Below are 27,842 nucleotides of genomic sequence, written 5' to 3'. Positions count from 1 at the left end.
AGGTAGTACATTGCTATACTTACAGACAAGGATGCACGTCTTTAGATTCACAATGCATTTAAACAATGGAATTATTACGCAGGACAAATAACATTTACACTAGAGCACGAAAACAGAGGAAAACATCTAGGTAAGTGGTGAAGCTTTTGTACCCCGACCTGGGACTGACAAGGACAAGGGCTATACAATTTATATACAGGAATGAGACAATGAGACGATGGGTTCGGTCACAGTTAAAACATTGACCGTCAGCAGATTTGTTCCTTCTCTAATTTCTTGGGCACATGGGGGCGTGCCTCGAGTTATGCCATTGATTAACTTTACTAGTCGTTTTAATTTCGTTGTTTTTGATCAGACTACATGTGCACTGCATAATAATCTCGTCCCGCATTTAAGATACATCACAGACACTGTACAATGTCTGCCAGCCAACGCAAACAGCCGTTATCAACCTTTCTTCCATGCCACAACGATGTAGTCTCCCTAGACTTCCTTCAATCATGAACACCGAGGTGGCAGGACGGGGTGAGACTTCACTCAAAGGGGGTGGGGAGAAAATACTTGTCCCATCCGATGAGCAAACAGCAAGTTTGCGGTCCTCGCGTCACAAGTGTCGCTGCCGTTATGTCATCTCCACATGAGCAAACGGTGCCAATAATCGTGCGTCTCTTGGATGGAGTGGACACCAGGAATTCGATTTGGAAACGGCGGCAGAACACTACAGGGTACCCGTCCTTTTCCCATTGACGTTTTTGTTTATAGTCTGTTTGCTTGTTTGTTTATTGTGTGTTTTAGTATGTTGCTTTTAAAATGTAACAGTGTTTGGAAAGACGACAATTTTGAATACTTTTAAAGCAGAATTTTAAAATGTAAACCTAATTCACTCAACAGAGCCCTCAAAACCGCCAATTTTAGCATGAAATCTTTAGAACAAAAGACGACGGACATCAAATTGAAGATCATTTCAAAGCTCTTAGCAACTTGAAGGCCTAGGCTCACGTGAAGTGCCCTCCGACGATGAATAGGAAAAACTCTGTTGGCCATTATCAAGTTTTTGTACGTTTTTGCAGGGGGCAGAGGGAAACTTGCCCCTCGACAGACTTTTTTTAAAGCTGAGATTACTTCATAGGTTCGCACTAGGAAAGAAATTAATCTGTATATTATTTATCAAATACACGTTTTGAACCCCCCCCCGACAACAAAAGCTTGATACGCTACTGGCCGGATATGCACAACACTTCTTCCATACGGACCCACACACACAAAAAAAACACTACGAGCAGTGCTAGCCTATACAATGAACCTTAATTATCACTTTTATTATTTATTTGACCATCACAAGAGCAAACAAAGCAAAATAGAACAAAAAGTATATAAAAAAAAACAAAAACACACATGCAAGTAAATATAAGCAGAAGCAGGGACCAGGGACAAAAATCCGAATATATAACGAGACAAATAACAGTTAGGCTATGTGGGTCAGGGACTGCAAAAGTAAAATAAACTACTATTACCCGCACATAATGTTTACAAGGCAAATTATACAGAGCAAAAAAAAACAACAACAACGGTCCCCACACAGGTGATCAAAATGACAGCCAGAAAAAATAGAATAGATTGAATTACAAGTGTGATAAGAAAGCCTGCTTGAGGGCCTTAAGGAATTGAGGAAGGGAGTCGGGAACAGGTGAGTCCTTGATAAGTGGCGGTAAAGAATTTCATATTCTAGGAAAACTTTGGGTGAGGGAATGAAACAAAGCTTGTGTGCAGGAAGGAAGATGGCAGAATGTGGGCTTAAAGGTAGTATATGTCATGGGCTGAAGGAGAATTTAGACTGGTTTGAAATAAAATGAATAATTCATGTGATGACACAGTGTCTGGTCTGCTGTGTACTGTACTGTCATCGGACCTCGTAATGGAAGCAAAAAGTACCCTACAGTAATATTGAAAACAGACTACTGGGTGTAAATGTTGCGAATGTATTACGAATTAACTGAAGGTTGTTGGGCAAGTTTTTTGGCTGTCGGGGGGTGGCTTCACTCACAAAACAGACCGGGAAGTTTTTTATAAATTACTCCAATGAAACCAAGATGTTTCGAAAAATATAGCCAAACAAATTCTCCAAATTGTAACATTTGGATCGCATTGCCCAAAGCGCGTCGATACGTTCTTTAAAGGGAAAATAACTCATTGCTGTAACAAAATCAAAATCTGCCAAATTGGGCCAGCTGTGAAAATAAGAATCAGGCGAGCCTGAATGGACGTGATCGACGCAGCCGACTTGGAAACTCCTGACGAGCTTCGCTTAAACGTGTCTTCATGGTAGCGCCCTCCATTAGTTCTAATTTCCCCCGATTTCCGATAAACAAGGGACTTCGTAAAGTCGTTTCTATTTCACTGGTTTCCTATAAGACGCAGTTTTCTACGTTGTAGTGTTTGCACACCAGCGTTCTGCGATAAAAATAGAATAACGTCATCCACGGGGCTTCCACACAGTGGGCTGTCTATTTTTAGATCAAAGCAGCCCTCTTATAAAAACACAGGAAAATCATGGACATCGACAGCAAAGATGTGCAGGCGCCTGTGCTTAAACCTGAAGCACAACACTTAGAAGAAATTATCGAGAACTTCCGTCCAGTCAAAAGGAAACAGATTGGGTGAGTAAGTAGCACTGGAGACCAGACGATTTAACGTGTCAAAAAGCCTCACAAGCCTAAGGCTAAGCGTGCTAAGCATGATGTGTGGCCCAAGTTAGTTTCATTTTCAAAGTTCAAGTCTCGTGTAATTCTTGTCATGGTTGTCCCATCCCATTCCTTGCTCTATGAGAATTTGTCCATTTTTCACAAAGTTGAAATAATTATTAGGCCTTCTTGTGAAAAGCTTGAAGATGGAAAACACTACCAAAAAATAAAAAAAAACATAAGAAACATAATTTCTTAATTTTTTCAAGTAATTGAGACAAAACAAAAGATCTTATTAAATATTGGGACAAATGGGAGGATTTTTCCAGGATTTCAAAATGTCCAACAGGTATTACAATACCCGCAGAACTGTGGGGTCCGATGTTCGTCCCGCTCCCACAAACAGGGCAGACGTCGGACCCCACAGTTCTGAGGGTAGCATGAAAGGTGGCTCAGTTTTCCATCCAGGTCAGATGTGGGATACTATCGGTAGGTCCATTACAACGAGGATATATCCTGCACTATTATAGTATTGAAACTGTCAACTGCATGACAAATCGGAAGACATTTTCTTCAGGTATTTCATGGTGGATAAAATGAGAGTTTTGAAAATTGTAAATTGGATGATTTTTTGATGAAAAACGTCTTTTGGTACACAGTGTGCTAAGACTGAGATGAGAGAATGTCTTATCACTCCCACACTTGATGTCAAAGTATGTATACTCCCCCCCCCGAAAAAAATCCCAAGTTTTCCAACGGCCAAACACGCGGAAAGGGTTTCATTTTTTAGTTAATGTAATGTTTTAATGCCATTTGCATTCATTAATAAAGTTAGCTGTGCAAAATTTTATGCTGCAAGAAAGTTTCAATACAGAAAGTTTCTTGCTACAGCACACTGAGCTGTGATATCATTGACAGGTGTTAAGACCTGCTCCTGTTTGTGTAGATCACATGTGGCATTGGAAGATCAACACGATGATTAAACTAGGAGACACTGTACACGTTGGCCAGACATCAGCATATCCAATGAAAGAAACCTGTGACTCACCTATGAGGCATTTCCTTCCCTGTTAACTTCCTATCCGGAGTCGTCACATTCTTAGTATTTTAATATTCAGACGGAAAACCAGCTAGTGTTCACTCGATCTGCTTAGGTAGAAGTTTGAATTACAAGCAGGCTGTTATCAGTTGAAAAGTGTTGAAGAGAAGGTGAATTTCTCAGGCTGAAGCACGTAAGTGATTCATATTATGTTGGAGTACCATACACCTCTTTCAAAATATATGATATGTGCATGTTGATAAATGTTAAAAGCTCCCAGCAATATGTACATGTACATATGCGTGCACTGTGTGTGGAATTCACATGTATACCTGCATGCATATAGGTTGAATGTAATCCGTCGATCAGCCCACTTGTGCAATCACATTGCATTATTAGTTAAGTCAATTCAATGAAATCTTCCGACTTTACTTCCCTTCTTTGAAACTCATCTTCCACAAACTGCGAATTAGAAAGAAAAAGGCGATTGGCAGATGACAGAAAGAGTGGCAAAATGTGCATTAAGAATGACAGATCACACAAATATATACAGATCGACCAGCACGCACATGATGAAAAGTAAAACAAGAGATGTTGAACTTAGACTCTGAAAATGATCATTTTATGCCATGTACCTCTTATCATAGATGTACATGTAAGTCCAATGATTTTTATAATTCATAGACGGGTGTTTAAGCAGTATTTTTTTTCTAATGAGGAATTTGTCTTAATTTACATCATTGAGCTTTTTGTCCAACAGAACAGAACAAAACTAATGGAAAAAGTGTCCATGAGGCTATTGAAATATGGATTGGTGATCAATCCAGTTTGGCTGGTTTAACCAGGTTTAAAATTAGCCACCCAGCTTTAAAATCTGGCCACCAGGTTGAACATCTCGGGTGCTACATTTCCATTCTTGAACAGTAATACCTTGATTTAAAAACAAGCAGCCAATGAATGTGAAATGGCTTCCAATTTTTATGAAATAAATCTACCTCCTGGATGTCCAGAAATGCACAATTATTAAATTTAAAAATTTGGAGGGTTCTAAATTGGGCTCTTCTTCCTCCATGCTTAAATCAAGCTTAAAAAAAATTTCATTCCCGTTTCTCCTGAACAGAACAGGCTATTGAGCTCTGCCAATACCAAGTAAAAGCTTACATTGTGTGCTTTCCATCCATGCACGTACTCAGTTTGGTCATTTTTGAAGCAGGTACAGAGGAACACTGTGAGAACAAAGTCCTTGGTACTTTACAAATTATCTTGTTAGAATAGTTTCCTTGTATTATCAGTAATGGAAAACAAAGACTTAGAGCCAAAACTTGTCCTTGTTATAAACATGACCTTGTATTGACAGTGTTCTTCTTATCTGGTTTCAACTGTATACCCTTTTTTCACAGCAGGTCACAATGAATTAATCACAATTAATATTCAATTTTGCCAAATGACTCCTGTAATCAAACATCACCATGGGTTGCCGAACATGGAATGAGTGTACAGACACACTTGGTACCGCTGGTTCACATAGACAACACGGATCTGGATTTAACCACATTTGTTAATTTCTTGTCCCGTCGCTTCTCATTCGTATCCCCAGCAATGCAGAACTTGAAGCTTGTAGTTGTCGGCGACGGGGCTGTGGGGAAGAGTTGCCTTCTCATCTCCTACACCACCGGCTCCTTCCCTAGCAACTATGTCCCCACGGTGTTTGACAACTATTCCAACAGTGTTATGGTTGCAGGAAAGGCTTACAACCTAGGACTCTTCGACACCGCTGGACAGGTATGACTTTTGTAATCGTCAATGTTGACATAGCAACAACAAAACAGGGCGTCATTTATGGTCTCAGTTTCATCGATTTCACCGGATGGTTTTCATGTATGTGTGTCTGTAGGAGGACTATGACCGACTGCGTCCGCTGTCTTATCCAGGAGCTGACATCTTCTTGCTGTGTTTCTCTGTCGAGAGTAGAGCATCGTTTGAAAACATCGCGACCAAGTGGATTCCAGAGATTCAACATCATATGCCTTGTACTCCGATCCTTCTGGTTGCAACCAAGATAGGTAAGTAGAACAGGACAGAGGCAGCTTCGACCAGCTTACGCAGCTGCCATAATGTGCAGAAGAAGGAGCTGGTTAGATATAAAATAACTCGGTCAAGAAACAGTCATAAACCCTGGAGACCGAATGCTGGATGGGGTATCTCCAACATGTCTTGCAATACCGGTAGATTCTGTAGAAAAACAGTTAATGAAACTGTGGGGCCTGACCACTGCTGTCCGCTTTGACCAGCAAAGAAGAGTTATGTCGGTGGTCGAAAATTTCAACTCGGTACACGGGGGGCAGCTGAAAAAATGTACATTTCAGAAGCTGCAGGCCCATGCACCGATGACATAAAGTGTTTATCGCTGTGCATGATTGGATGGAATGGGATTCATCCCTGCATGTATCGCAATACACTGTAATCATAAGCGTGAGTATGATTTTCTCTTTTTCTAAGAGGCATGTTTTTATAACCATCGTTTTAAATCTTCCCAGGAATCACACGTATTTTCCATAACTGGAAATGATAAGATTAATCATAGTGATGTTCATAAGGAGAGCTGGTTTTCCTGCCTCAAAAAAATCTTCAACAGTTAAAGGGTTTAATACTGTAAGTCATTGGGTAACGTCTTGTGAGAAGTTGACTTGGGATTTGTTGTGCAAGTTTGTTCTGTTTTTAATTTTTTTTTGGCAATGTAAATCAACGCTTGACAAAAATTTAATCCATGGATTACTCTTGCAGATCTCCGTGGGAGGTCTACAAATAGTTGTATCACATTTGACGAGGGCTTCAAGTTGTCCCAGAAACTCAACTTGGATTACATGGAGACAAGTGCACTGGAGAGAACAAACGTAAACAACTGCTTCGAGAAGGCAGTGAGTAAAATTCACAAGAAGTCTTCAGTGGACCTTCTGAAATGTATGCCTTGTACATGATGTTGCCGAAGTAGAATTTAAGGACAGTTAAGTTTTTTGTTGTAAACAAACATATCAGTGAAATTATCTCATTACACAATGCACGTGTAGCGCTCTCTGTTTTGTCTTGTGGCGGTTGCACATTTCCAATGTGAAAAAATGTCAAAGCACTTGCCTATACTTGTCCAATATTTGTGGAAGTTGTGTTCAAGTACGTTGTGACAGGACGTACGTGTAGAGAATAGACTTTGGAAGAAATGAGAGCAGTCATCTTCATTCCCTCTGTTTTCTATCATTCTAGCTGTCCCTTTTGCTTGTAATCATTCCAGGTGGCTCCATTTTTTTTATCATTCCAGGTTTATATGTCTGTGTCTAATAGAGGGACGAAGGCCAAACTGAAGAAGGGCTTTGGAATTTTCAGCTTTGGCGGGAAAAGCAGTGTACCCCGACCTCCGGAGATGCCCCCAGCAGGTGAGATTGGGCAATTCGAAGTTGTTTCAATACCTCCTGTAGAAGGGGCTTGTTTGTGGTCTCCAGACAGGAGCTAATAATAAAAATGAGGGGATTTATAAACACTTGTATGTGTCAGAGTCTTCAAAGTTGAGCTTCACAATTTCTTACTAATGTGGGAGCCGATCTCCGCTCGACCCATTATCGACTTCTTTGGTTGAAAATTCATGTCGTGACAATGCCATAAAATTCATTGTCCCAATCCCGTCCTTTGATAGGTTCTGGACCAATCAGAATGGCTCAACTGTCTCAGGGAATCAGTATAATTGATGTTTGACTAATCCCCCTTCAAAACACACTTACAAACTGCATGACCACCCGGACAGCGCTCGATAGCCCAAGATGTAGTGTGCCTCTGCTGTATTTTAGGGTTCCAGGTTCGAATCCCCGAAACTCTGGTTGGAAGAAGTGTCTCTTTATTGCTGAGTAAAATCATTAAAATACAATATAAAATTTTTTTTAATGAGGAAGATTAGGTCGAGCATGGGGTATTACACTGCATTGTGGTACATGTACATGTACAAGGAAAGAAACTTTGGTATTTTAAGTTAGAGTGTAAGTTATTGAAATTGTAAATCGCTGTCATTAACAGAGAAGACTTTAAAAAAATTCAATGCTCAAAGTTAATCCAGTGTTATACGACTGAATGTTTTCTCCAGTAGCTGTGTTTATTTATATAGTGTTGTCCATTTGTTTTATGATCTCAAGGTAAAGCACCCTGGATTGAAATCCAAACCTCAACCATGGCAGGTGACTTTGGCAAGGCGTTGGAGCAGCCAGCTTTCTCTGACGTCGTCTTCATCGTTGAAGGGAAGAGCATCTTGGCCCACAAACTGGCGCTCTGCAGTGCCTCCAACTACTTCTGTCGCGTCTTTGGCCTAAAACCACCAGACCAGGTTTGTCATATTTCACCTGTTTTATACCAGGATTATTTCATGGTGAACCAACCCCAGCTCAAGTATTTTTTCAAGGCTGAAACACACCATTGTAAGAAAAAAAAGAAGACCAAAGCAGCCAACTTTCAAAATGAAATCGAACACGGCAAAACTGACTCATGAGCAGCATCTGTGCTATATAATTGTGTTACACTACTTACAGCTAGGTAACTGGTATTTCTGGTGACACCATGAGACACCACCATACAGAGATATCTGGGTACAACCGTCTCCATTGACTTATGTAGCGGGGGTTGTTTACAAGATGGGATTGGGTATGTCATAACACACACATGCTGGTTGTGTACCCACAGTATCACAGACTTCCATAGCTCTCACGGTATCATGGAGTAATTCCAAGATTCTTGTTGTGGCATCTTCTTTCTCTGTCTTTAGGGAACGTCAAGCGGTTCCAAAGTCTGGAACTTTACCTGGGAGGATATCAACGAGGGCAAGATCGCTGGTTTAGCTGGTATCCTCGATGAAGTGACCCCAGACAGCGGCCTGCTCGAGAAAGCAAAAACCAAGGTGACGATCAGTGCAGACATCTCTTACAAGACCTTCCGCCATGTCTTGGAGTTTCTGTACACAGGTGAGATCCACGATCTCTTCACTTACCAGAGTACATTGTACACCTTTACCAAGTGATAATTGCCCTTATCAGGGCGATACAGTGCTGAGACAAAACGTGTTTAAACTTTTGACGTCATCTTGAACAAAGATTGTTTTGTATTGCGTTCACACGAGCCAGCCAGCTGAGGCCAGTTGGTTCTGTAATTCAATTGTAAGATGACCGCGTTAGTGACTACTAGAAGTCACTACAGTCACAACTCCCATAAACCTGCTCATTCTGCCATCTTTGCCTGTCTGCGTTGCCACAGTGAATAGCTGTAGCGATACATGACAGCGATGTCTAAGTTCACAGACTGGGGAAGTTTGTGTCGGTGCAAACCATCTGCAGATTACGTATCATTACATGTGCACTCATGAAGGTCAGAGCCCATTGCTAACAATTATTTGATATTAACCCTAACCCTCCCCAATCCTTCACCTGTTGGAGGACTGAGGAGTGTTAGGGTTAACATGGCTATATAGATACAAAATGAAGTAGATTGCAATATTCTATTTGAGTTCTTCACGAAAATTTCATGGTAACCATGACAATTTTGGGGATTTCGAATTTTCAAATAATAAAAGGTGTGTTCTTACAGTTCTTATAAACAGCGTTTAGCATATATTAAGACTGGACCACTTTTGATGCCTCTGAAGTAGTCGTGAGTAACTACACTGGCCTCTTGAGAGGAATCTAAATACATCTGGTTGTCAAAAGCGAGTTAGTGAGTTCCTCACTGCTTACATTGGAAACCAGTAGTTTCTACCAAATCCATAGACTTATTTTACTGTCAGAATTGCTGATTGTTATATTTTGTATACTTTGGATGGTATGAAGGCCTCCCTAACATCATGGAGGATGCCAGTGTGGAAGACCTGGTGGCTTTGCGGAAAGCATCCAGCACCTTCCGCCTCCCCGAGCTCGACACCATCGCCAAGAACTTGCAGAATGAAGAAGAGTTCCTGAATCCTAGCATTGGAACCTACCTGAATGACCAGACAGGACAGAGGGCCAAGTGGTTGTTCCTGAACAAACAGGCACTGTCTGATGTCCGATTCAAAGTTGAAGGTAAATATCATTAGTTGGCCAGACCTGGTCTGTGAGAACAGTTTTGGTCTTAGTAACTGTTAAATATGAGAAAGGTTGACGGTGTTAATTGCCACTGACTCTCAAGAACGCAGCCACATGAACCAAATCCAGAAGGTGAAATTCACTCTATCTACAAAATTCAGGAAAACTCCGTAAAATGACTACATACACATTTCTTCCTCTTATGGCACAGAGACAACGGTTTATGCCCACAAGATGATGTTGACTTCCCGCTGTGAATTCATGGCTGGAATGTTCAGTGGCCTCTTCCAAGAAAGCAGCAAAGATGAGGTAATCATAATTTATTCATATATAGCACATTTCCCTTTGCATGAGAAAAATCCTCACAATTATAAAAAACTCTAAAATTGTCCTGATAATTTTTACTCTATTAAGTTAGAATAAAAACAATGGTATTAAAAATTAAGTAATTAGAACTTTAAACCAAGTGTCTTTTGACAAGAAGTATGCAACGATAAAATCCTGACACAAGGATTTCTTAGGATGGTTTCAGTTAGAATTCTTTCTTTCAAAATTTACTGAGCACACAAAATTGCATGGGCAGACTTCACAAAGGCTTCATCATTTAGGACACTTTTGTCAGTCAGCTTTGGATTCTTCATTTGAATCACGAGACCAACACTTAACTTATATGGTGTCATACATTTGCAATATCGCTGAAGGTTTTGTGAGAATTGTACACTGGAAAAGATGAGCTGTGGTGATAGACATAAGGCTATGCTGTGTTTATGGTGTTTTACCTAATTTCCATATATCTGTTTGTTTTTCACGGTGTTTAGATTAAAATTGAAGACGTGAGTCTGGAGTGTTTCTTGGCCCTCCTGGAGTACCTGTACACTGACCACGCCCCTATAGAGGAGGGTGATGCTGTGGGGATCCTTGTAGCTGCTGATCGGTATGGCCAAGATCGACTGAGAAATCTCTGTGAGCTGTACATCACCAAGGGGGTAGATGTGGCTGTAGCAAACTGCATTGCAGAGGCGCATGTGGATGTCATTGGATTGCTGCATACAGCTCAGGTAGGTTATCCTTCATCATTGCTCACTTACATTGCGTATGGTTTTTGAAGGGAGATTTCATCCACCCAAAATTTGAAACGGTGCGAATTTTGCTTTCCCACTTCCCCTCTCCCCCCCAAAAAAAGCATTTGTAGCCTATGCTGTAGCTTTGTGTACTTGTGAGTCCAATTTTTCACTATCTTTCATTATGTTTTAGCATTTATGAAAAATGTGTTTGTTGCTGATGCAGAGGTAGTTGTAGCATTTTTTTTCAGTCCGGCCCACCTGACTTTCCGGCATTTTTAAAAATTGTCTATGTGGTGTCAGTGACCTTTGACCTCACAGTATTACAACAAAGGTATGAATAGTAAGGTTGTTTTGCATAAATATCTTTCCATGTGGTATTCATAAAGGCCGGTTTCTGGTCGGCACAAAGGTTAACACAAATACAATTTGATCAGATCTTTGTGTTGCAGATTAGCAAAAGTTGAAAACCTTTCAACTGAAGCAAATTTCCCTGCAAACGTTTTTGACATCAAATTCATTTTCAGATTGGCCTGAAGTCAAGTGTGAACTGGCCTCAAAAGATGAGCACCATGTATGTTGTGTTTGTGACGTTGTGTCGACCTAAATTGTTTTCCACAAGCTGAGAACAAAAGATTCCTCTACCAGGTTCTAACAACCTTGTTTCCCCCATGTCTCTGATTAGTAATATAGCAGCTCGCCTAGCAACACTTTTTACATCTCTCTCACACAGTTGCACAATGCCAACCAACTGGCCACGTGGTGCCTCCATTTCATCTCCAGTAACTTCATGGCCTTCCAGAAGCGGGCGGAGTTTAAAATGCTGGAGGGGGAGAACCTGAAATACATCACCGAGCACCGCTGGCCTCCCGTGAGCTACCTGGAAGCGCTGGAGAAATACAATGCCAAATATGGAAAGAAAGATGAAAGGTGCAAAGTTCAGTGAAAGAAAAAAAACAAGGAGTAATTGTACAAGTCATAATGCACTGTTTTGTAGCTCACTGGAGAATACATGTCGAGGGGAAACGCTTGGGTGGGGTCTCCATGGTATCTCCAGCTGTTTTTGTTATTTCAGGTTTAGTCAACGAATGTACAAAAGGTTCACTTCAGCCTATCCCAGTGATACGAAACTCTTGCCATCTGAGACGTCTTAACGCAGAACATCTATTGTAAAAAGAGATATTGTAATTTAAAAAAATTGGAGGAAAAAAGGGTGACTTGCTTGCCACTTGCCAAGCTCAACTCTCCATCCTGCCAATCTAGAATCAGCATCATGCAAGTTGAGGTCACCGTATCATTTCTTGGCTCAACGTTTTTGGACTGCCAGTTTTGCCTCAATGCATCTCACATACTGAAGGCATCACCGTTGGTATATTCCTAAAAATGTTACCCACGACTAGCTTTCATGCATTTGTTCCTGAAGACCTTTGAAGAACTTTTTTTTCTCCAAAGAGAATATTGTCAAAGTAGCAGATGTTAAACTCTGTAAAAATAACCGTATCTGGAATGTATATTTTAATGAAACTAACAGAAGTAAGCTATGAAGAAGACAGACTTGAGTCAAAAGTTTTGTTTTTAAACACAGGTAAAACAAGGAGATTTTTTAAAAGTATATCAATATACGTTTGGTTGTTATTTGAGGTTTTTTCTACTGTCATATATTGAGCAGAGTTTCAGACAACATTTGAAAATTTGATTCTTAAGTCCTATTGATGACTTGGAAAGAAATTGTCCTGTTTTCTTCATGTTAGATGCTTTTTACTTATCAACATTATAAAATGGGACACCCAGATTAGCGTACAATCCACCCCAAAGACACCTGTACGCCTTCTGCCTAGCTGAAAGCTTGGTGCTAAAAGTCTTTTGGTGGGTGAGTGTTGGATAAATTGTTTGTTGTACGCTACAGAGTTTCTCCTTCCCCCATCAGCCCTCAATTTTGTCACATGAAAATATTCTTCTTTTTATGAAAATGTGTAAGTCCATATATTCAGGGTTCTCTGTAGGCTGCATGTTTGATCTGCCAGTGAGCGCCCTCCTGAAAAAAATAAGTTTCTTACTTACCAGGCATTCATTTAACAATTAAAGCCTACCACAATTTGCATGTAGCTTAGAAGTTCTTGAAGCTTATGGGACTATAAAATAAGACAGCTCTTCACATAAATGTCCTAGCATGTATAAATTACTGGTATGCATGGACGTATTTAGAATGTTCTAAACTACATGTATTGCATTTCAAGTGATAAAATTCCAGTGATTGTATCAGACAATAACTGTAATGTGTTTTGAATATAGTCCCCATCATATACTCCTTTTAAAATATCTTTCTGGGGTATAACCTCTGTCGCTTACAAAAATTGGAGAATAAATAACATGTATGGCCAAATCTTATGCAACATGCGTGTCCACTGGCAAAAGTGAAATCTAAAAGTTGATCGTTTTGTCTTTGGGAACAGGGAAGAAAATCCTCATCAGTTATCAGCTGTGAATTTTGATGGGTAAAATGTGGACAAATGCAATGGGGAGTAACATGGGATCTGTACAGAGTACGAGAAAGCATGGAAACCACCAAGTAGCCATGGTTGAGATGGATGGACAGCCTCCCGCATTCCTTAAGTGCCTCTGCGACGTTGACAGAGAAAGAGGGTCGCAGTGATGATGGACACTTGTTCACCATTGGCAGCTGTGTGCCCCAATCAAGTGACGGAAAGCAAATGAGATGGGCAGAACATGCAGCAAGGTTCATCGACTACAGATGGACTAACAGACCCCCGAAAAAAACCGCCCCAACAGGAGCTGAAGAGGAGGAAGACAGAAGATGGAAAGATGATACGACAATATGCATGAAGCCAGCATCATAGACAGGGAGCAGCAACAGAGAGAGAACACTAGAGGAGGCTTGAAGAGGGTATCATTCAACGAGGGATGATACCTAACCAAACCTCACCTAAATTCGAATTCAGCTCCTTCACCCAGCAATTCTTGCAATGCATTCCATTCAAAAGAGACACCTGCACTAACGATCCCAGATGACTCCTGGAGTACTCTTGGGACAGTAACAGCATACTTTTAACATAAGCATCACAAATGTCAGGGGCCACTTCTCTTTTTAGATTAAGCTTGAATGTGTTTTTAAAATGACAGTTCAAGTACTCCTCGGTTGTTTCTGCAACCGGGCTGCCTCATCCAAGAAACAGGAACTATTGTGGGGAATGAAGTGACTGGCCAGAGATTATCCAAAAATCGCTGGAATGTGTTCACAAGGTTTCTGTAATAGACACTTTAATATTAAATCATGAAGAACTCTGCCTGAGCTGGCCATGTAGTAGAATTGTGAAACTGAACTAAGATCTTCAAGTTTGAAAACTAGACTAGAGCACAATCCCCCAAAATGGGAGCACATCTGCACTTCATGACCTGCAACAAACCGCTAATAACTTTCATCCTTAAAGACACTCCAATATCTGTTGGGGGTGCGAGAGGGTCCTCCCCCCAGCAGTGCTGTCGAGAGAGGCCCCTGAGTGTCGTACATTCTTGACAGGAGACTCTGAGATTCATTAACATACATGTAATCCTTTATTAAATACATCATTTTCAGCACCAATATGCAATAGATATCCAGCAGTTGGGGGAGGGGCAGTACTTAATCTCACCCCCCGTCCTTGTTCCTAATTTTTTTGATTTTAACAAATAGGAATAGGGAAATTAAAGAACAAACACTTACAAATAGTACTAAACCTTCCTTTGAAGAAAGGATGATTCTTTTGTTAGAATTTTATTAACAATAAGCCAGTTTCGAAAAAGGCAAAGACCGAGACATCAGTTGAGAACAAAGACCTGGCACAAGACCTGATGACAGCGTGAAAAGTACACGTATGTAATTAGCCTGCTGACTGGTTTCACATTGTGTAGGAATTAATGGAAAACGCCAGGCTGTGCAGCATGTAGCGGCATTCCATTCGGTAATCATTCTTAGGCTCTGTCAAAATGACTTGACCATGACTGCAAATAACACATGCACCAATGGTCCCGTGCATTAGTTTCATGTGGATGAACTCACTGTGTCATCTCCGGCTGTAAGGCCTTACATTTTTCCCACATTGTACTTCATACACTGTATTGCACTGCATTTTGCAAATCCTTACAGAGTCCGACATTACAATTACTGTAAGATGGTTCACACAATCAAGGCATTACATTCTGTTCTAAAATACGCCGTAGCTCACATGATTCATAATGCTAAACTTTTTTTCACAAGAAAAGGAAATATTGTCAACTACATTTGGAGGGTATTCATACACGTCCTTTTTCACGAACATAAATATTATGCCCTCTCGTCTGGTTAATACTGTAAGACTAATGTCATGCATCACATGTATGTAAACCCTCGCTTCCCACATCAGCATGGCCATTCATAAAAGGACACAAGGTCATTGCATTTCTAATATTAAAACAAATGGATCGTTTCTAACCATAGTTTTCCAGAGGGTAATGAATATCAAAGTTTCAAAATATGACAAGTGTTTGTTAAAATTGTAAAATAACACGTGCATAACAGTATAAAAAATTTATATATGTTAATTATTAAATGATTTGTTTCAAGAAAACTAGCTTTTAGGCAATACAGACTAAATTTGTTACATACACAACAAGAAGCAAAATTTATTTCCAGACTGTGCATCAAACAAAATAAGCCACTTTCCCTTCTTCATACTCTGTCCCCTTTCTCCCCCCACTTAGCCTGGTATTTCTCCAGCTCCTCCAGGTAGCTCACAGGAGGCCAGCGGTTCTCAGTGACATATTTCAGGTTCTCCCCCTCCAGCTTCTTAAACTCCACCCGCTGCTGGAAGGCCACAAAGTTACGGGAAATGAGATCAAGGCACCACTGGGCAAGCTGGCTGGCATTGCACATCTGTCAAACAATCAAACACATACTAGGTTAGGGCATCTTCAATAAGTATATTTCTGCACATCTGACAATAACGCAACAATGTTGTTAAAATAAACCAAAGACTGATCATTGCCATTGAAGTTACACGCTCTTTCTATGTGCACAACAGCACGCTATGTAATTCCATGTCAACGACAAACAGCAATAACTCCTGTTTCATTAACGAGTTAGATCACATATAGCACTGATCGAATGATGTGACCCTCTAGTTTAGTTTTATTAGAAGTGCTTAAAATAGGATGATGTTGCTTCTGGCAAGTACCTAACATTAATGGAGAGTTGGATGATACAGACAATGAGATATGGTTGCTGGAAAAGTTCCACAAACTTTCTGGCAGTTTTTTCACTCATGGCACTTGGGTAACACTTGACTTTGAATTTAGACTGCACAGTTTGGGCATTCAACACTAAGAACTAGACTTGATTTTGATGAATGGAGACTTGGACTTGGAATTAATATTTAGAACTCAGTGTGCGCTGCAACTCATTCATATCTGAGAATTCAAACACGAGCCTATCAGGATGGGCTTACAAACCTGGGCTGTATGCAACAGTCCAATGACATCCACATGTTCCTCTGTCACATCTACCCCCTTGGTGATGTACAGCTCACAGAGATTTCTCAGTCGATCTTGGCCATACCGATCAGCAGCTACAAGGATCCCCACAGCATCACCCTCCTCTATAGGGGCGTGGTCAGTGTACAGGTACTCCAGGAGGGCCAAGAAACACTCCAGACTCACGTCTTCAATTCTAATCTAAGCATCAATGCAACAAGATTCCTGTTTGATTTTTCCTAAATTGGTTCCCAAACGACTATGAAATGTACGCGTTACAGTCACATCGGTACCAACAAAATGAACACTCGATCTCCGGCAGCATGACTCTTTTCAACCAAAGACGGGGTGCTTCTGCGCAAGGCAGGTAGCTTATCAACGCAGTGCCATGAGTCCTTGTGGTCTACAGCATATCACTGGGGTATTCGGTCGGTAGGGTGCTTGTCAGATATGTGGGAACTGTTAGCCTAACCCTAAAGTAGCACCCACTATCAGAACTGACAGGCATTCAGTATTCTTGTGACTGCTTCTTAGAGAAATAGGTCCAAGTTGGAAGCGGCATAAAGGCACCTTTCCCTATGCGGGTCAACACCTGCACCAAGTGTTGCATATCCCGGAGCCGAACACAACGTACACGTGTGTTATGTTAATGCAGTTGATTTTTGTGTCTATGAAAAAGAAACACATGAATGCATCGTGTAAGCAATGCACCCAAAAACCGTACGTATGGAAAGGCGTCCTAACTCCACAGGGTGTTTGGCCATCATCAAAGAATCAGTCTGTACACCTCACTTTTGTTACCTGAGAATTATTTCTCCCTGACTGTCGGTCTTGCTCTGTAAAGTGACTCAAACCCAAATTACCTCATCTTGGCTGCTTTCAGTGAAGTCTCCGGTGAACATTCCATTCATAAACCCACAGCGACATGTCAGCATCACCTTGTGAGCATAGACTAGTGTGTCTTTGCCAAGAGAATGAAAAAAGGTGATGTTTTTTCAATGTTGTAAAATAATTGACTGGTGGGGCACAAGGTTGAATAAAACCAAACTGATATAATGAGAACGTTAGTGCTGCTATTCTCCACACAGAAAGAACTCAATATCAATGCTGTCTATTCCTATTCCCAAAAAACAAAACCTTGCACAACCCACACCACCCAAATGCATCAAATTCCAGCTCCATGGAGCACTGTTCTTTACTAAAAGCCAGGGATATCCAAGGGAACCGGCAGGAAGAGATACAAGACACGGCTTACCTTCAACTTTGAAACGGATATCAGACAGTGTCTGTTTATTCAGGAACAACCACTTGGCCCTCTGTCCTGTCTGGTCATTCAGGTAGGTTCCAATGCTAGGATTCAGGAACTTTCCATCATTCTGTAGGTTCTTGACGATGCTGTCAAGCATAGGCAAGGAGAATGTATTGGATGCTTTCTGTAAAGCCACAAGGTCCTCTGTGCTGGTCTCGTCTGTGAGGCTAGGAAGGCCTATAATGTTAGAGGTGGTGTGGAAAGGCAGAATTTAAGAAACAAGGAGTTTCTTGGGTGTCAGTATACTCGGTAAAGAAGGCTTCTGAAAAGTTGAGAAAGTTGGAATGGTCTACTAGCCACACTGCCACATCACCTAAGACACACATGATCTTTCAAAGAGAAAAGAGCACGCCGATTACTCATGAAGATCTCTTTCCAGTGACTGACTTCTACCGTGAGTTTTCCAAAGAAGTTCAGGTGTATAATTAGTGAGATATCTGTTTGCAACGTGGACTTATCAGAATTCTGGAAATTCCTACACCGTAGATCATCCCAAGCATGAAGAGTAATTACTTTTAAGTTACCTGCATTTTATGTTTTAGTGAGATGGCTGGATTTTTGAAAATGAAACAAGTGAAGGACTTGACAAAATGGCAGAAAAAAGTTTGGTTTGGGAATTTTTTCAAGTCTTGTAGTTACCTGTGTACAGAAACTCCAAGACATGGTGGAAGGTCTTGTAAGAGATGTCTACACTGATTGTCACCTGGGTCTTTGCTGTCTCAAGCAGGCTGCCATCTGGGGTCACTTCATCACGGATACCAGCTAAGCCAGCAATCTTGCCCTCATTGATATCCTCCCAGGTAAAGTTCAAGACTGGAGAATTGCTGGCTTTATGCTGGAACAAATCAATCAGAAAAGTGCAAACATTTTTGGCTCTTTTCTGTTTAGAAAATAGGACGAGTTACTCGAAAACTTTTTACCGCCTATAGGGTTAGATATGGAAGCACTGAACTAAAACTGTAAAATATCAGGTTCTGGTTTAAGTTGTACTCTCACTTGGAGTGTTGGAAAAATATGAACAGTAAGGGTCTAATTGGGCTCTATAAGACAAGATGCAGCCAACCTGAGGTAGGTCCAGGCCAAACACATGACAGAAGAAGTTGGAGGCACTACACAGCACCACTTTGTGGGCCAAGATGCTCTTCCCTCCAACGATGAAGACGACGTCAGAGAAAGCTGGCTGCTCCAACGCCTTGCCAAAGTCGTCTGCGATGGTCGAGGTTTGGATTTCAATCCGAGGGGCTTCATCTTGAAGCCAAAAAAAAACCCACAGATTTAAGTTACTGAATCTGTACCGAAGTCCCTAATGACACAGCCGGGGGGGGTACTCAAGGGTTCCCTTTCCTGTACCCTGGGCCACAATTTACCTTAAGTAGTTGTACGGCTTTTGAAAAGTAAAATGAAACTTGGTAGGAAGGGGAATTAAGATGCAGTCAATGTAGTACAATAGATAGAATGGCTTTGAAATGAAGTGGCCATACCAGTGCTGGTTACAGACCAACTCCAATGGTTTTAAAAGCTTTGAAAATAAACTATGATTGTGTTTAGCGTGGAATAAATCATATATTCATTGCCAAATCATGTCTGTATTGCATCTGCATTATTGGTAATTTTGCCGAAACTGTTGAGCGGTGTCTTTGAGTTTTATGAAAAATTTCCACAATCTGACCACCGGCAGCGCTGTTGAGAAATGAAATTTGTTTGATGCAAGACCAGAGAAAATATTGAAACTGGTATCCATAGCGCGACTGGTTCCGCTACAAATGTATATACACATGAACATGGAGCTACATGTGCGTCCACCATATACAGGGGATCAATCTGTGTGCCCGGTCTACAGTGCCGTATTCTCTTTCTGTCGAGAGTTTGTGCTCCTTTCTTCATGATTTACAACAATGCCGAAACCTTCCGTCATCGGTAGATGCATAAATTCTGCAAATGATCTGGGATGGAAATTCTTCAAGTTTCAGAAGAACGAAAGCATTCTTCAAGTTTGTGCTGTTGTCCGCGGCAACGCGTGCTATGCATGCCTAAAGCAGACGCACACGCACTGTGGTATTTTGTCTCCAGGGTTAAATACATCCCAAAAATCAATATTCATGAAATGGTATTGAGTCGTGACGACACGTCCATTTTTACAATACCAGACTGGACTCGCAGGAAAATGGGTACAAAAACTGTGTTTTATTAACACAATAACATGTATTGCAAGGGAGATATTGATATGTGCCACTTTTATTAGACTTGGCTCTTCTGAATTGGATTCAATATGAGAAAAGTTAGCGTCACTGGAATTGGTCTGTAAGTTGGCAAAATATGTCACTGAATGTGCCGTCCAACTTAAAATAGACTGAGGTAAGGATTTGTGTCTATCAAGTCAGTTGTGTCTCTCAAGCAACATGCAAAAGACTCAATGCTATGTGACTACTTCAATGAACACTGGATAAACCACATGTGGAATGAAAGCAATGTTGACTTTGTCTCAGTAAGCCTTACTACTGGAAAGGCTCACCTACTGGGGGTACTTCAGGTTCAGATGGTGGGCGGGGCTTGGGATTTCTCCTCCTGAAACCAAAGAAACCTTTTTTCTTCTTTGGAGTCCTTCCTTCATCAGCAATGTAAACCTTTGAAAAAAGAAGAGTTTTCCTCATTAACATTGGTAATCTAATGATCTTAAATCTAAGTTACAGTTGTGTATCAAAGATTCATAATGGGACTTGTTTTCATCAAACATTTACTTCACCAGCCTCCTTTCATTCTCGTGCAAACACTTTCCACTGATGGTTAGCACCATGCAGTCATTATCCAATGACAGCCAGGTAACTCATTGACTAATGGAGTTCCCACCATTTCCATGGATTTCTGAACAGAACAACTATACAAAGATTGAAATTGATTCATAAACCAAGTGACTCTCTAAGGATTTCCCTCACTGCTTTCTCAAAGCATTCATTCAGGTTCAAGTTCAGCTGCCCCGTCATCTCAGTGTATTCCAAGTTGAGTTTCTGCGCCATCCTCAAGCCCTCCTCGTATGTAACCACACGGGTGCGATGAGGACTCCAAGGAGGATCTGCCGAAGTACACAGAAAAAAAGAACCTGGACATTGCAACTTCGAAGTTATCTTGTGGAAAGATCAAAGAGCAATTGTGAGTTTAACAAAATGCATCCACCATCGTAGAAATTGATTAACTGAGGAAAATAGGGTTACAGGTGGGTGATAACCTGTAAATGGAAAACGGCTAAAATTTTGAGGGATCTACAAATCTTTTTTTTTTATTATCCACCTTCATGAGTTGAAAAGAGCCATGTTGGTGGAAGTGTTCACTTAGTTTGTAGCAGTGCAACTTGAATGCATGAATGTCATGGTGGGTTGTGAACTAGCGTAGTGCAGTTCCAACTAAGGGAGAATCCGCTACTGGGAAAATTGCACCCTCTCTTGGTTCAACTCAGAGCCCATAGATGGGGGTGCATGAGTGAAGTGTTTACACACTTCTACAAAGGTATGCAGGGTGGTGGTGGTGGGGGGGCTGGACCTCACATCTTTAAAGTGGGAAGAGACAGGAAAATTAATCTGTGCCCCCAAAAGTTCAGGGTTGAGGTGATTTCCACCATTGCCATCCATGACACACTCCAGCAGTACTTTCCATACATTGCCTGAGACTTTGACCTGCTGTAGTGCTGGCCAACATGATGATACGATATTCAAACAGAAGAAAATAACTCAAAATCGCCAACACTTTGGAATATCGAAATATCCAGACGTCACTGGTATCATTTCTTATCGACCTTTTTTTCTCCAAGCAAGTTTTTCAGGAAAAGTTTGACGATTGTTCATGCCCAACCTGAAGTTTGTAATGCAAGAAATCCCAAATCTGTGCTTTAATGGCATGCCATGTAAATAACGGACAGTTTTCACGAGGCTCATGGAGCAGAGATTGTGGGTAAGGGTGAGCGATTTTGGGGGGAATATGAATTATTTGCAAACAGGTTACAAAAGAAACAAAACAAACAAACAATAAGTCTCTGCCGCCAGGAGTTATAGAGGCCAGTTTCTTCAAAGCCACATTGTTCATGCCTTTACATGTATGTTTGCAGTCTTAGGAAGTCTTTAACCCTAACCCTCCTCAATCCTTCACCTGTTGGAGGACTGAGGAGTGTTAGGGTTGACCCCAACTAGTGGCCCTTTTGGCTATACACCCTCAATCCTTCAAAATCCTCCAACTTCCCCCTTGAACAAATTGGATTCAGCCTCAGTTCTCCAAAATCCTCTGATATTTCTTGAATATGTTCTGTGGACAGGTGCCCACTGCCTCAATCTTTCAAAACCCTCCGGCAATTCCTCTCATTTTGTTGAGGCAGTGTGAATGGTATCCTGGATCAGTATGGGGAATTTCACATACAATGTTGGCATGAATGTATGCATGGCTGAACACTGACAACACAAGGTCTATAAAACCCACAACCTTGAGACAATGCATCCTTCGCATGCAGCAATGCAATTCTGCCATGCAGCCTCAATCCTCCAAAATCCTCCAAAACCGCTCAGAGGATTTGGAAGGATTGAGGATGGTAAGGGTTCATGTTGCACAATTTTTGTATGACTGCATCACCGAATAGGCAATATCACTTGGAAACAAATCGACAATGAAAAAAAAAATCAGTATGGCCGATTCTTACCTGATAAAATCTGAAAAATACAAAAAGTCACTGCAGATAAGCAGTGGTGTAGGAGTGGGGGCCACAAAGGGGCCCCAGCATCTTATGGGGGCACCAGGTTTCAGTGGTAAGGTTTTTTGGGTGGCAAATTTTTGTTAGCCTTGTTCAGGCTGCCCGTGGCTATGTCCGTGGCTATGCCACTGCAGATGCCACACCAGCACGGACCCGAGTCACTATGAAAACCAACCACCACCGGCAGCCCACAGGTAGATCCTAGCAGCAGCAACATCGAAACAGGGGTGCGGACCTCAAACTGTGCTCACGCACGTTCACCATAACTGACACCGACCGAGGCCGAGCAGCCCGCTATAAGGCCTTAAATACAGAGCAAAACATTCCATGCGAACAAAAAGGTCCATGCAGCTTTGGCATTTAACGAACAGCAACAAAAGACAGGTACGAGTAGAGGTGTTATGTAACAGGTACAAATATACAGGCAGTATTGAGTATAAAGCGTTTTCAGAATACACATCAACGACGGGTATAAACTTGTTCTCAGTCACATAGTCAGTGACATGTAGAAGTTAACTTTCCAAATACAATTTTCACGTTGTCCTCCAATGCACTTGCCTATGTTTGTTGCAACCAGGAGGATTGGAATGTCAGGCATGGCATGGCGGATCTCAGGAACCCATCTGGTTTCAACATTCGCCAGGGACGTCCTGCTCTGAACAGAGAAATAAAGGTGGAAAACATCCACTTTCTCGTACGTCAAAGTAGGAGGCTCACCCCAACGAGCCACCTGACAAAAGACAAAAAGCAGAGAGAAACCTGAGTAAGAGGCCGTTTGATGGCTTGGTTTCTTGCACTGCTTGGTTCTCAAGGGGCTTCATCATCTCACACAACTCTATTACTGGATGCTTCTGCCTCCATATAAGGCAAAAGGCAGACCTGTACCCACATCTCTCACTTTCTGACTCAGATTTTGAATCTTCTTGGCCTCTCTTACAGGAGATATCCGAATACATGAAGCTTCCGCACGAACTAACATGTACTTAACTACCGTGTGCCATCCAATGATGCATTTTTGACTTCCAAAAAAAAAACTTTCATCATCTCTTCCCATCACAAAGAGCCCCTGTAAAACTCCACATCATTCCTCCGAGGATTCTACTCACATATTTTTCATGGCACTCTTTCCTGCTGGTGTGAAGGACGGCACTCGTCTCGATGTAGGTCCAGTTGTGTTTCTGGGCCATTTCAAAGCCTTCGTCAAATGTAACGCAACTGTGCTGAGGACTCCCACGAAGATCTGCACCAAAAAAACAAACCCCCTAAAAAAGACTGTCCCAGTCTGAAGCATTAAAATGAGTCTCAAATTACTTCAACAGGAGTGGTCAGTATTGGCGCTTTCAACAAAAGCTACCAAGTTCATCCTGACAATAAAGTGCCACTTGAAATATGTGGAGATAAATGAATAACTACAATCACTGACCTAGATCCTTTGAACGTTATTTATTGGTCCAGGGACCTTGCATCTGTGAAAATGTTTTAACGCTGTCTGTGCATGTAGGTTACAGCTTTCCATTATCCAGAAAAAATGAACATACATGTGAATGCTCTTGGGAATAATCAACAGAATCTTTTAGCAATTAAAAAGCCAATCCACATGCCAGCTTGTGTAAGGTTTCAACTCGTGGCAGCTCACAAATAACTTGCCTATCTTTGTGGCCACAAGAATGATGGGAGTTGTGGGCATGTGTTGGCGGATCTCTGGCAGCCATCTTGATTCAATGTGTTCAAAGGAAGACCGGAGTTCCACGGAGAAACACATCAGAAATACGTCAGTTCCTGGATATTTCAAAGGACGCAGATGATCATAATCTTCTCCCTGCACACAAAAAAGTGACCGTTCTTCACAGCATCCAGCATTTGTAAATTACCCCGACCCACGTCAATTAAGACACTGCGGTATTACCAACTACATGTATCAGATATGAACAATGGATCTATGGAAAAACATGACACTGAATGCATGTCATCCATGTATGCATTTTTGCTGTAAAGTGTGGAAAAAGTGCAAAAAAACCAAAAACCAAAAATGATCAGGGGTAAAATCTACACAGATAGGCCACCTTAAGACTCGTCAAAAAGTAAGAGAATAGATGGTTTTGCACTTATTACTGATTTTTGAAAGGTTACATAGCCTTCAATTTATCAAATATTGGCCTAGGAAGACAACAAGCAAATAGGACAAGATTTTTAATAAATCTGTACAAGAAAATGTCTTATCAACTTAAATGTTGATGGGTGTATGTAGGTATGACAAGTCTCTAAAATAACAACTCTCAAGTGTAGTCAATGACATGCGATTTTTATATCCCAATTCAAAGAAAGTATGAGATTTAATACAATAAGACTATCTGTGCTTTAAAGATTTGCCCAATCCTGTGGAGGTACGTGCACAGCACATTCACACAAGAATAACAAAAGGATAATACATGTAAATTGTGGTCACGCCCTTGAGCTGTGACATCTTTGACTTTCATTTCAGGCAGGAACAAATTGTAACTTAATTTTATTTGGTCATTTTCATTTCATGCACTCACAATCATTTCACACGCAGAGATTCCCTTCGTTGGGAAACTCATTTATGAATTCTTGTTGGTGCCTGCAACAATTTTTGAGAAACCAATATCATAAAAATGATTTTGACTCGCAAGTTAATTTCTTTGAGCGCATGAAAACCAATTTGCATGGATTCCCAATGTAAGTTTCCCGATCGTACCAAGGTTGATGTGTCCACAGGACGAGCAGCAAAAGCCTTCCCAGCAACCACCACATCCTGCACGTAGTCCTCAAACACTATAGGGATGTACACGTAGGGAAAGTAGTCTTTGCAGTAAGCGAGACAGAGGCAGGTTTTGCCCACATGGTCATTACCCACCAACACAATCTTCACTTTCTCTTCTGTTGGATAAGAAAGAAATGTGGAAAAAGAAGAGAAAACTTATATCAGTACAGATGCCAAAGAAACAGATACATTTATACATGTACATGTGTATTGTGTCTGTGAGGAATTCAGGTCTCGATGAGATTTAGACTTTGAGTAACTTTCTGGTGAGTTTGGACATTTTTTCCCCGCAAAGAAAAATCCTCCAGAGCCACGAACCAAAAAGGGAAAATGTCATGCTCTGTTTACAGTTAATTTGAAAATAACAATATTTTAAAAAGAGTGTCTCTGGCTAGCTGGGATTCAAAATCTCTCACCCGTGCTCACAAGACACCCGACTATGCACTAGGGCGCCAGGCCACAGGTCTTGTATGATCACTATTGGTGCTATAATCTACAGGCCTACTTGCATATACATACATGCATGTAGACATTGATCAAGGAGGGTACTATCGAATTTTAATATTCCAATGCAAAATTCATGAAAAAAGAAAATTTTCTTTTGTTTTAAATGAGAAAAACTTCACTATGGAGGCTTGTTTCAAGCAGATTCAAATGAAAAGCAACAGAAATCTTATAACAATTCAAAAGTAAATTATTCATTAAACAATTTAAAAGGAACAAAAATTTTCAACGGCTTGAAAATCCAGAATGCAGAAGTCTTGTTCATCTCTTAAATCTTGCTAAATTGAGGCTGGAGATACTCCTAGATGTGAGAAGCTATTATAGTGATCACAATGGGCATTATTGCAACTGATTTTGCATATGGTTTGGTCCTCAACAATCTGCCGGTCAGTACGATTAAATATTCAGATATTCAATCAAATTGAATGTGGAATATTCAAATAGTGACTTATTCGAATTGACTCAGCCCTAAGTTTAGTGGGCGGCGTCCAAATACACACCTCCTAAATTGTATAGCATATCTCTCTCTCATTCATGGGGTCCTGGTGTTTAGAGAGTTCAGACTTACCATCGGCCATTGCACCACTTGGAACATGTACATGTACATGCAGTCGATCATCACACACAAGTGATCTCACTTTCAACACTTGCTACCATATTGATGATGGAAATCTGTACAAAATTAAACATGCTGTACGTGTTTGAGAGGGGCATTTGTAAAGAAGACATGTCAACCGTTATTCCTGGGACGGGTTAGTCTACATTTCCTGATCTTAAAACCTGGACAACCCTAACAAAATACATGTAGAAAGCTGTTTTCTCAAGGTTGGCACCACTACCATGTTCATGGGTCTCGGACGAATGACTTAAACTTTGCACTGTCTGAGGCAATTTCTTACATGCATAAGTTCTACCCCCAGAACTGTGGGATTCGACGTGTTCCCCACTCCCACGTGGGAGCGGGGCGGACATGGGACCCCACAGTTCTGGGGGGTACATAAGTCCTAAATGAAACTAAAAATATCCTCTATCTTCTAATTTTTCCACGTTGTAAAAGAAATATCTGTGGGACAGAGAAAATAATGTCACCCTGTGTGCATAAGCCTTATTGTAAATAAGCCTACTGCACAGGTGATTTTGCACAATGGTAGAATTAATGGCACTGTGGGAAGGAAACAGGGGCAATGTTGGCTCCTCTTTCCTACCCACAATGCCTTTCTACCATTGTGTAAAATCACCCATGCAGTATTTGTGATAAGACTTACGGTAAGAACAATCGGAGATGAAGAAAAAATTCCTCCCCCCCCAAAAAAAGTCCAATCTCTAACATTAAAGTTAGTTAGGCCTACAGCAAACATCGAATGGCATTGGCAGGTCATACATTCAATATGACACTTGATACAGCACGCAAGGGCCATAGAAGTGGGTGCACCACCATGACCACCTGCTAGAAGAAAACACTGCACTGCAGGTTGCAGTGGGGGTATTTTCATAAGCATGTGTCAAATGCCTAGCCCTTAATATTCTACCTCCATGATATAATTGCCAAGATTGGCTCCGCTGCAGCTCCCTATCCTAGCAGTAGCATTGGTTTGTCAATTACTTTACTTCGGTTGGCCCTGCCTAGGCCCAGGTGGACTCCCTGACCGTATCTACAATTTCTCAAACCGGTTAAAATCACTGATGATGTGCGTGACTTACTTTCTAGGTAAGCAGTAGTAGGCCGAGGCCTTCAAGTGCGCGGGAGCAGTTCATGCCGTGTCTGCAGTGCCCTAAACTTTTGCGGTATCTGGTTTGTGTATATCGATCATGCACGAGGTCGAGGCGATTGGTCGTGGCACGCCCTCTCGCGGGTAAATAAAAAGCAACGTCTCTGAGCCGAACCTTCGTGATAAAAATCTGTATGAAAATCAAATCTTCGTGATTGATAGGATTGGCCAAAAAGTATCTCCCCGATGTCTCTACAAACTAAGCGATGGTCCAGTAGTGTTTCTTTGCATCTAAAGTACTCGTGCAGAGAACAAGTTAACTATACTACTCATAGAGCTAATACCAGCTCTAAATACTGCACCGAGGAGGAAAGATATTAGTGAACCTGGGTGACCACTGGACTTTTTTTTTCAAGATCAGGGTCTGAAATTTTTCG

At 41.2% G+C, this 27,842-nt stretch overlaps 2 protein-coding genes across 8 annotated transcripts; one reads left to right on the top strand and one right to left on the bottom strand.

The window, feature by feature from the left end:
* The first annotated feature begins 2,500 nt into the window (after positions 1–2,500).
* On the top strand, positions 2,501–13,260 carry LOC110974549 (rho-related protein racA-like). Of its 2 annotated transcripts, none has more exons than XM_022226287.2 (11): positions 2,501–2,657; positions 5,318–5,502; positions 5,615–5,783; positions 6,505–6,638; positions 7,034–7,148; positions 7,896–8,083; positions 8,519–8,714; positions 9,573–9,803; positions 10,018–10,115; positions 10,625–10,864; positions 11,601–13,260. In XM_022226287.2, exons 2-11 carry the CDS (start codon positions 5,320–5,322, stop codon positions 11,811–11,813), a joined length of 1,767 nt encoding a protein of 588 aa, XP_022081979.2. In that variant the 5' UTR covers positions 2,501–2,657; positions 5,318–5,319; the 3' UTR covers positions 11,814–13,260. The 2 variants fall into 2 exon arrangements, with proteins under 2 accessions (XP_022081979.2, XP_086995813.1); XM_087139687.1 differs by lacking the exon at positions 2,501–2,657 and adding an exon at positions 3,668–3,913.
* A 1,157-nt stretch (positions 13,261–14,417) lies between these two features.
* Positions 14,418–27,498, bottom strand: LOC110974548 (rho-related protein racA-like). 6 transcript variants are annotated; one of them, XM_022226282.2, is made up of 14 exons: positions 27,398–27,498; positions 26,265–26,368; positions 25,127–25,308; positions 24,058–24,229; positions 23,517–23,650; positions 22,969–23,140; positions 20,615–20,751; positions 20,194–20,305; positions 18,745–18,929; positions 18,321–18,516; positions 17,628–17,858; positions 17,236–17,333; positions 16,352–16,573; positions 14,418–15,776 (listed from the first exon to the last, which is right to left on the bottom strand). In XM_022226282.2, exons 2-14 carry the CDS (start codon positions 26,272–26,274, stop codon positions 15,573–15,575), a joined length of 2,055 nt encoding a protein of 684 aa, XP_022081974.2. In that variant the 5' UTR covers positions 26,275–26,368; positions 27,398–27,498; the 3' UTR covers positions 14,418–15,572. The 6 variants fall into 6 exon arrangements, with proteins under 6 accessions (XP_022081974.2, XP_022081978.2, XP_022081977.2 ...); XM_022226286.2 differs by having other exon boundaries at positions 22,969–23,065; XM_022226285.2 differs by lacking the exon at positions 27,398–27,498 and adding an exon at positions 27,300–27,390.
* Positions 27,499–27,842: the final 344 nt, after the last annotated feature.

The sequence above is a fragment of the Acanthaster planci genome, linkage group LG08, assembly GCF_054643075.1.
Source record: "Acanthaster planci isolate LZ-2023a linkage group LG08, COTS_SCS, whole genome shotgun sequence".
Lineage (NCBI taxonomy): Eukaryota > Metazoa > Echinodermata > Asteroidea > Valvatida > Acanthasteridae > Acanthaster > Acanthaster planci.
This window is presented reverse-complemented; position numbering and strand designations above follow the sequence as displayed.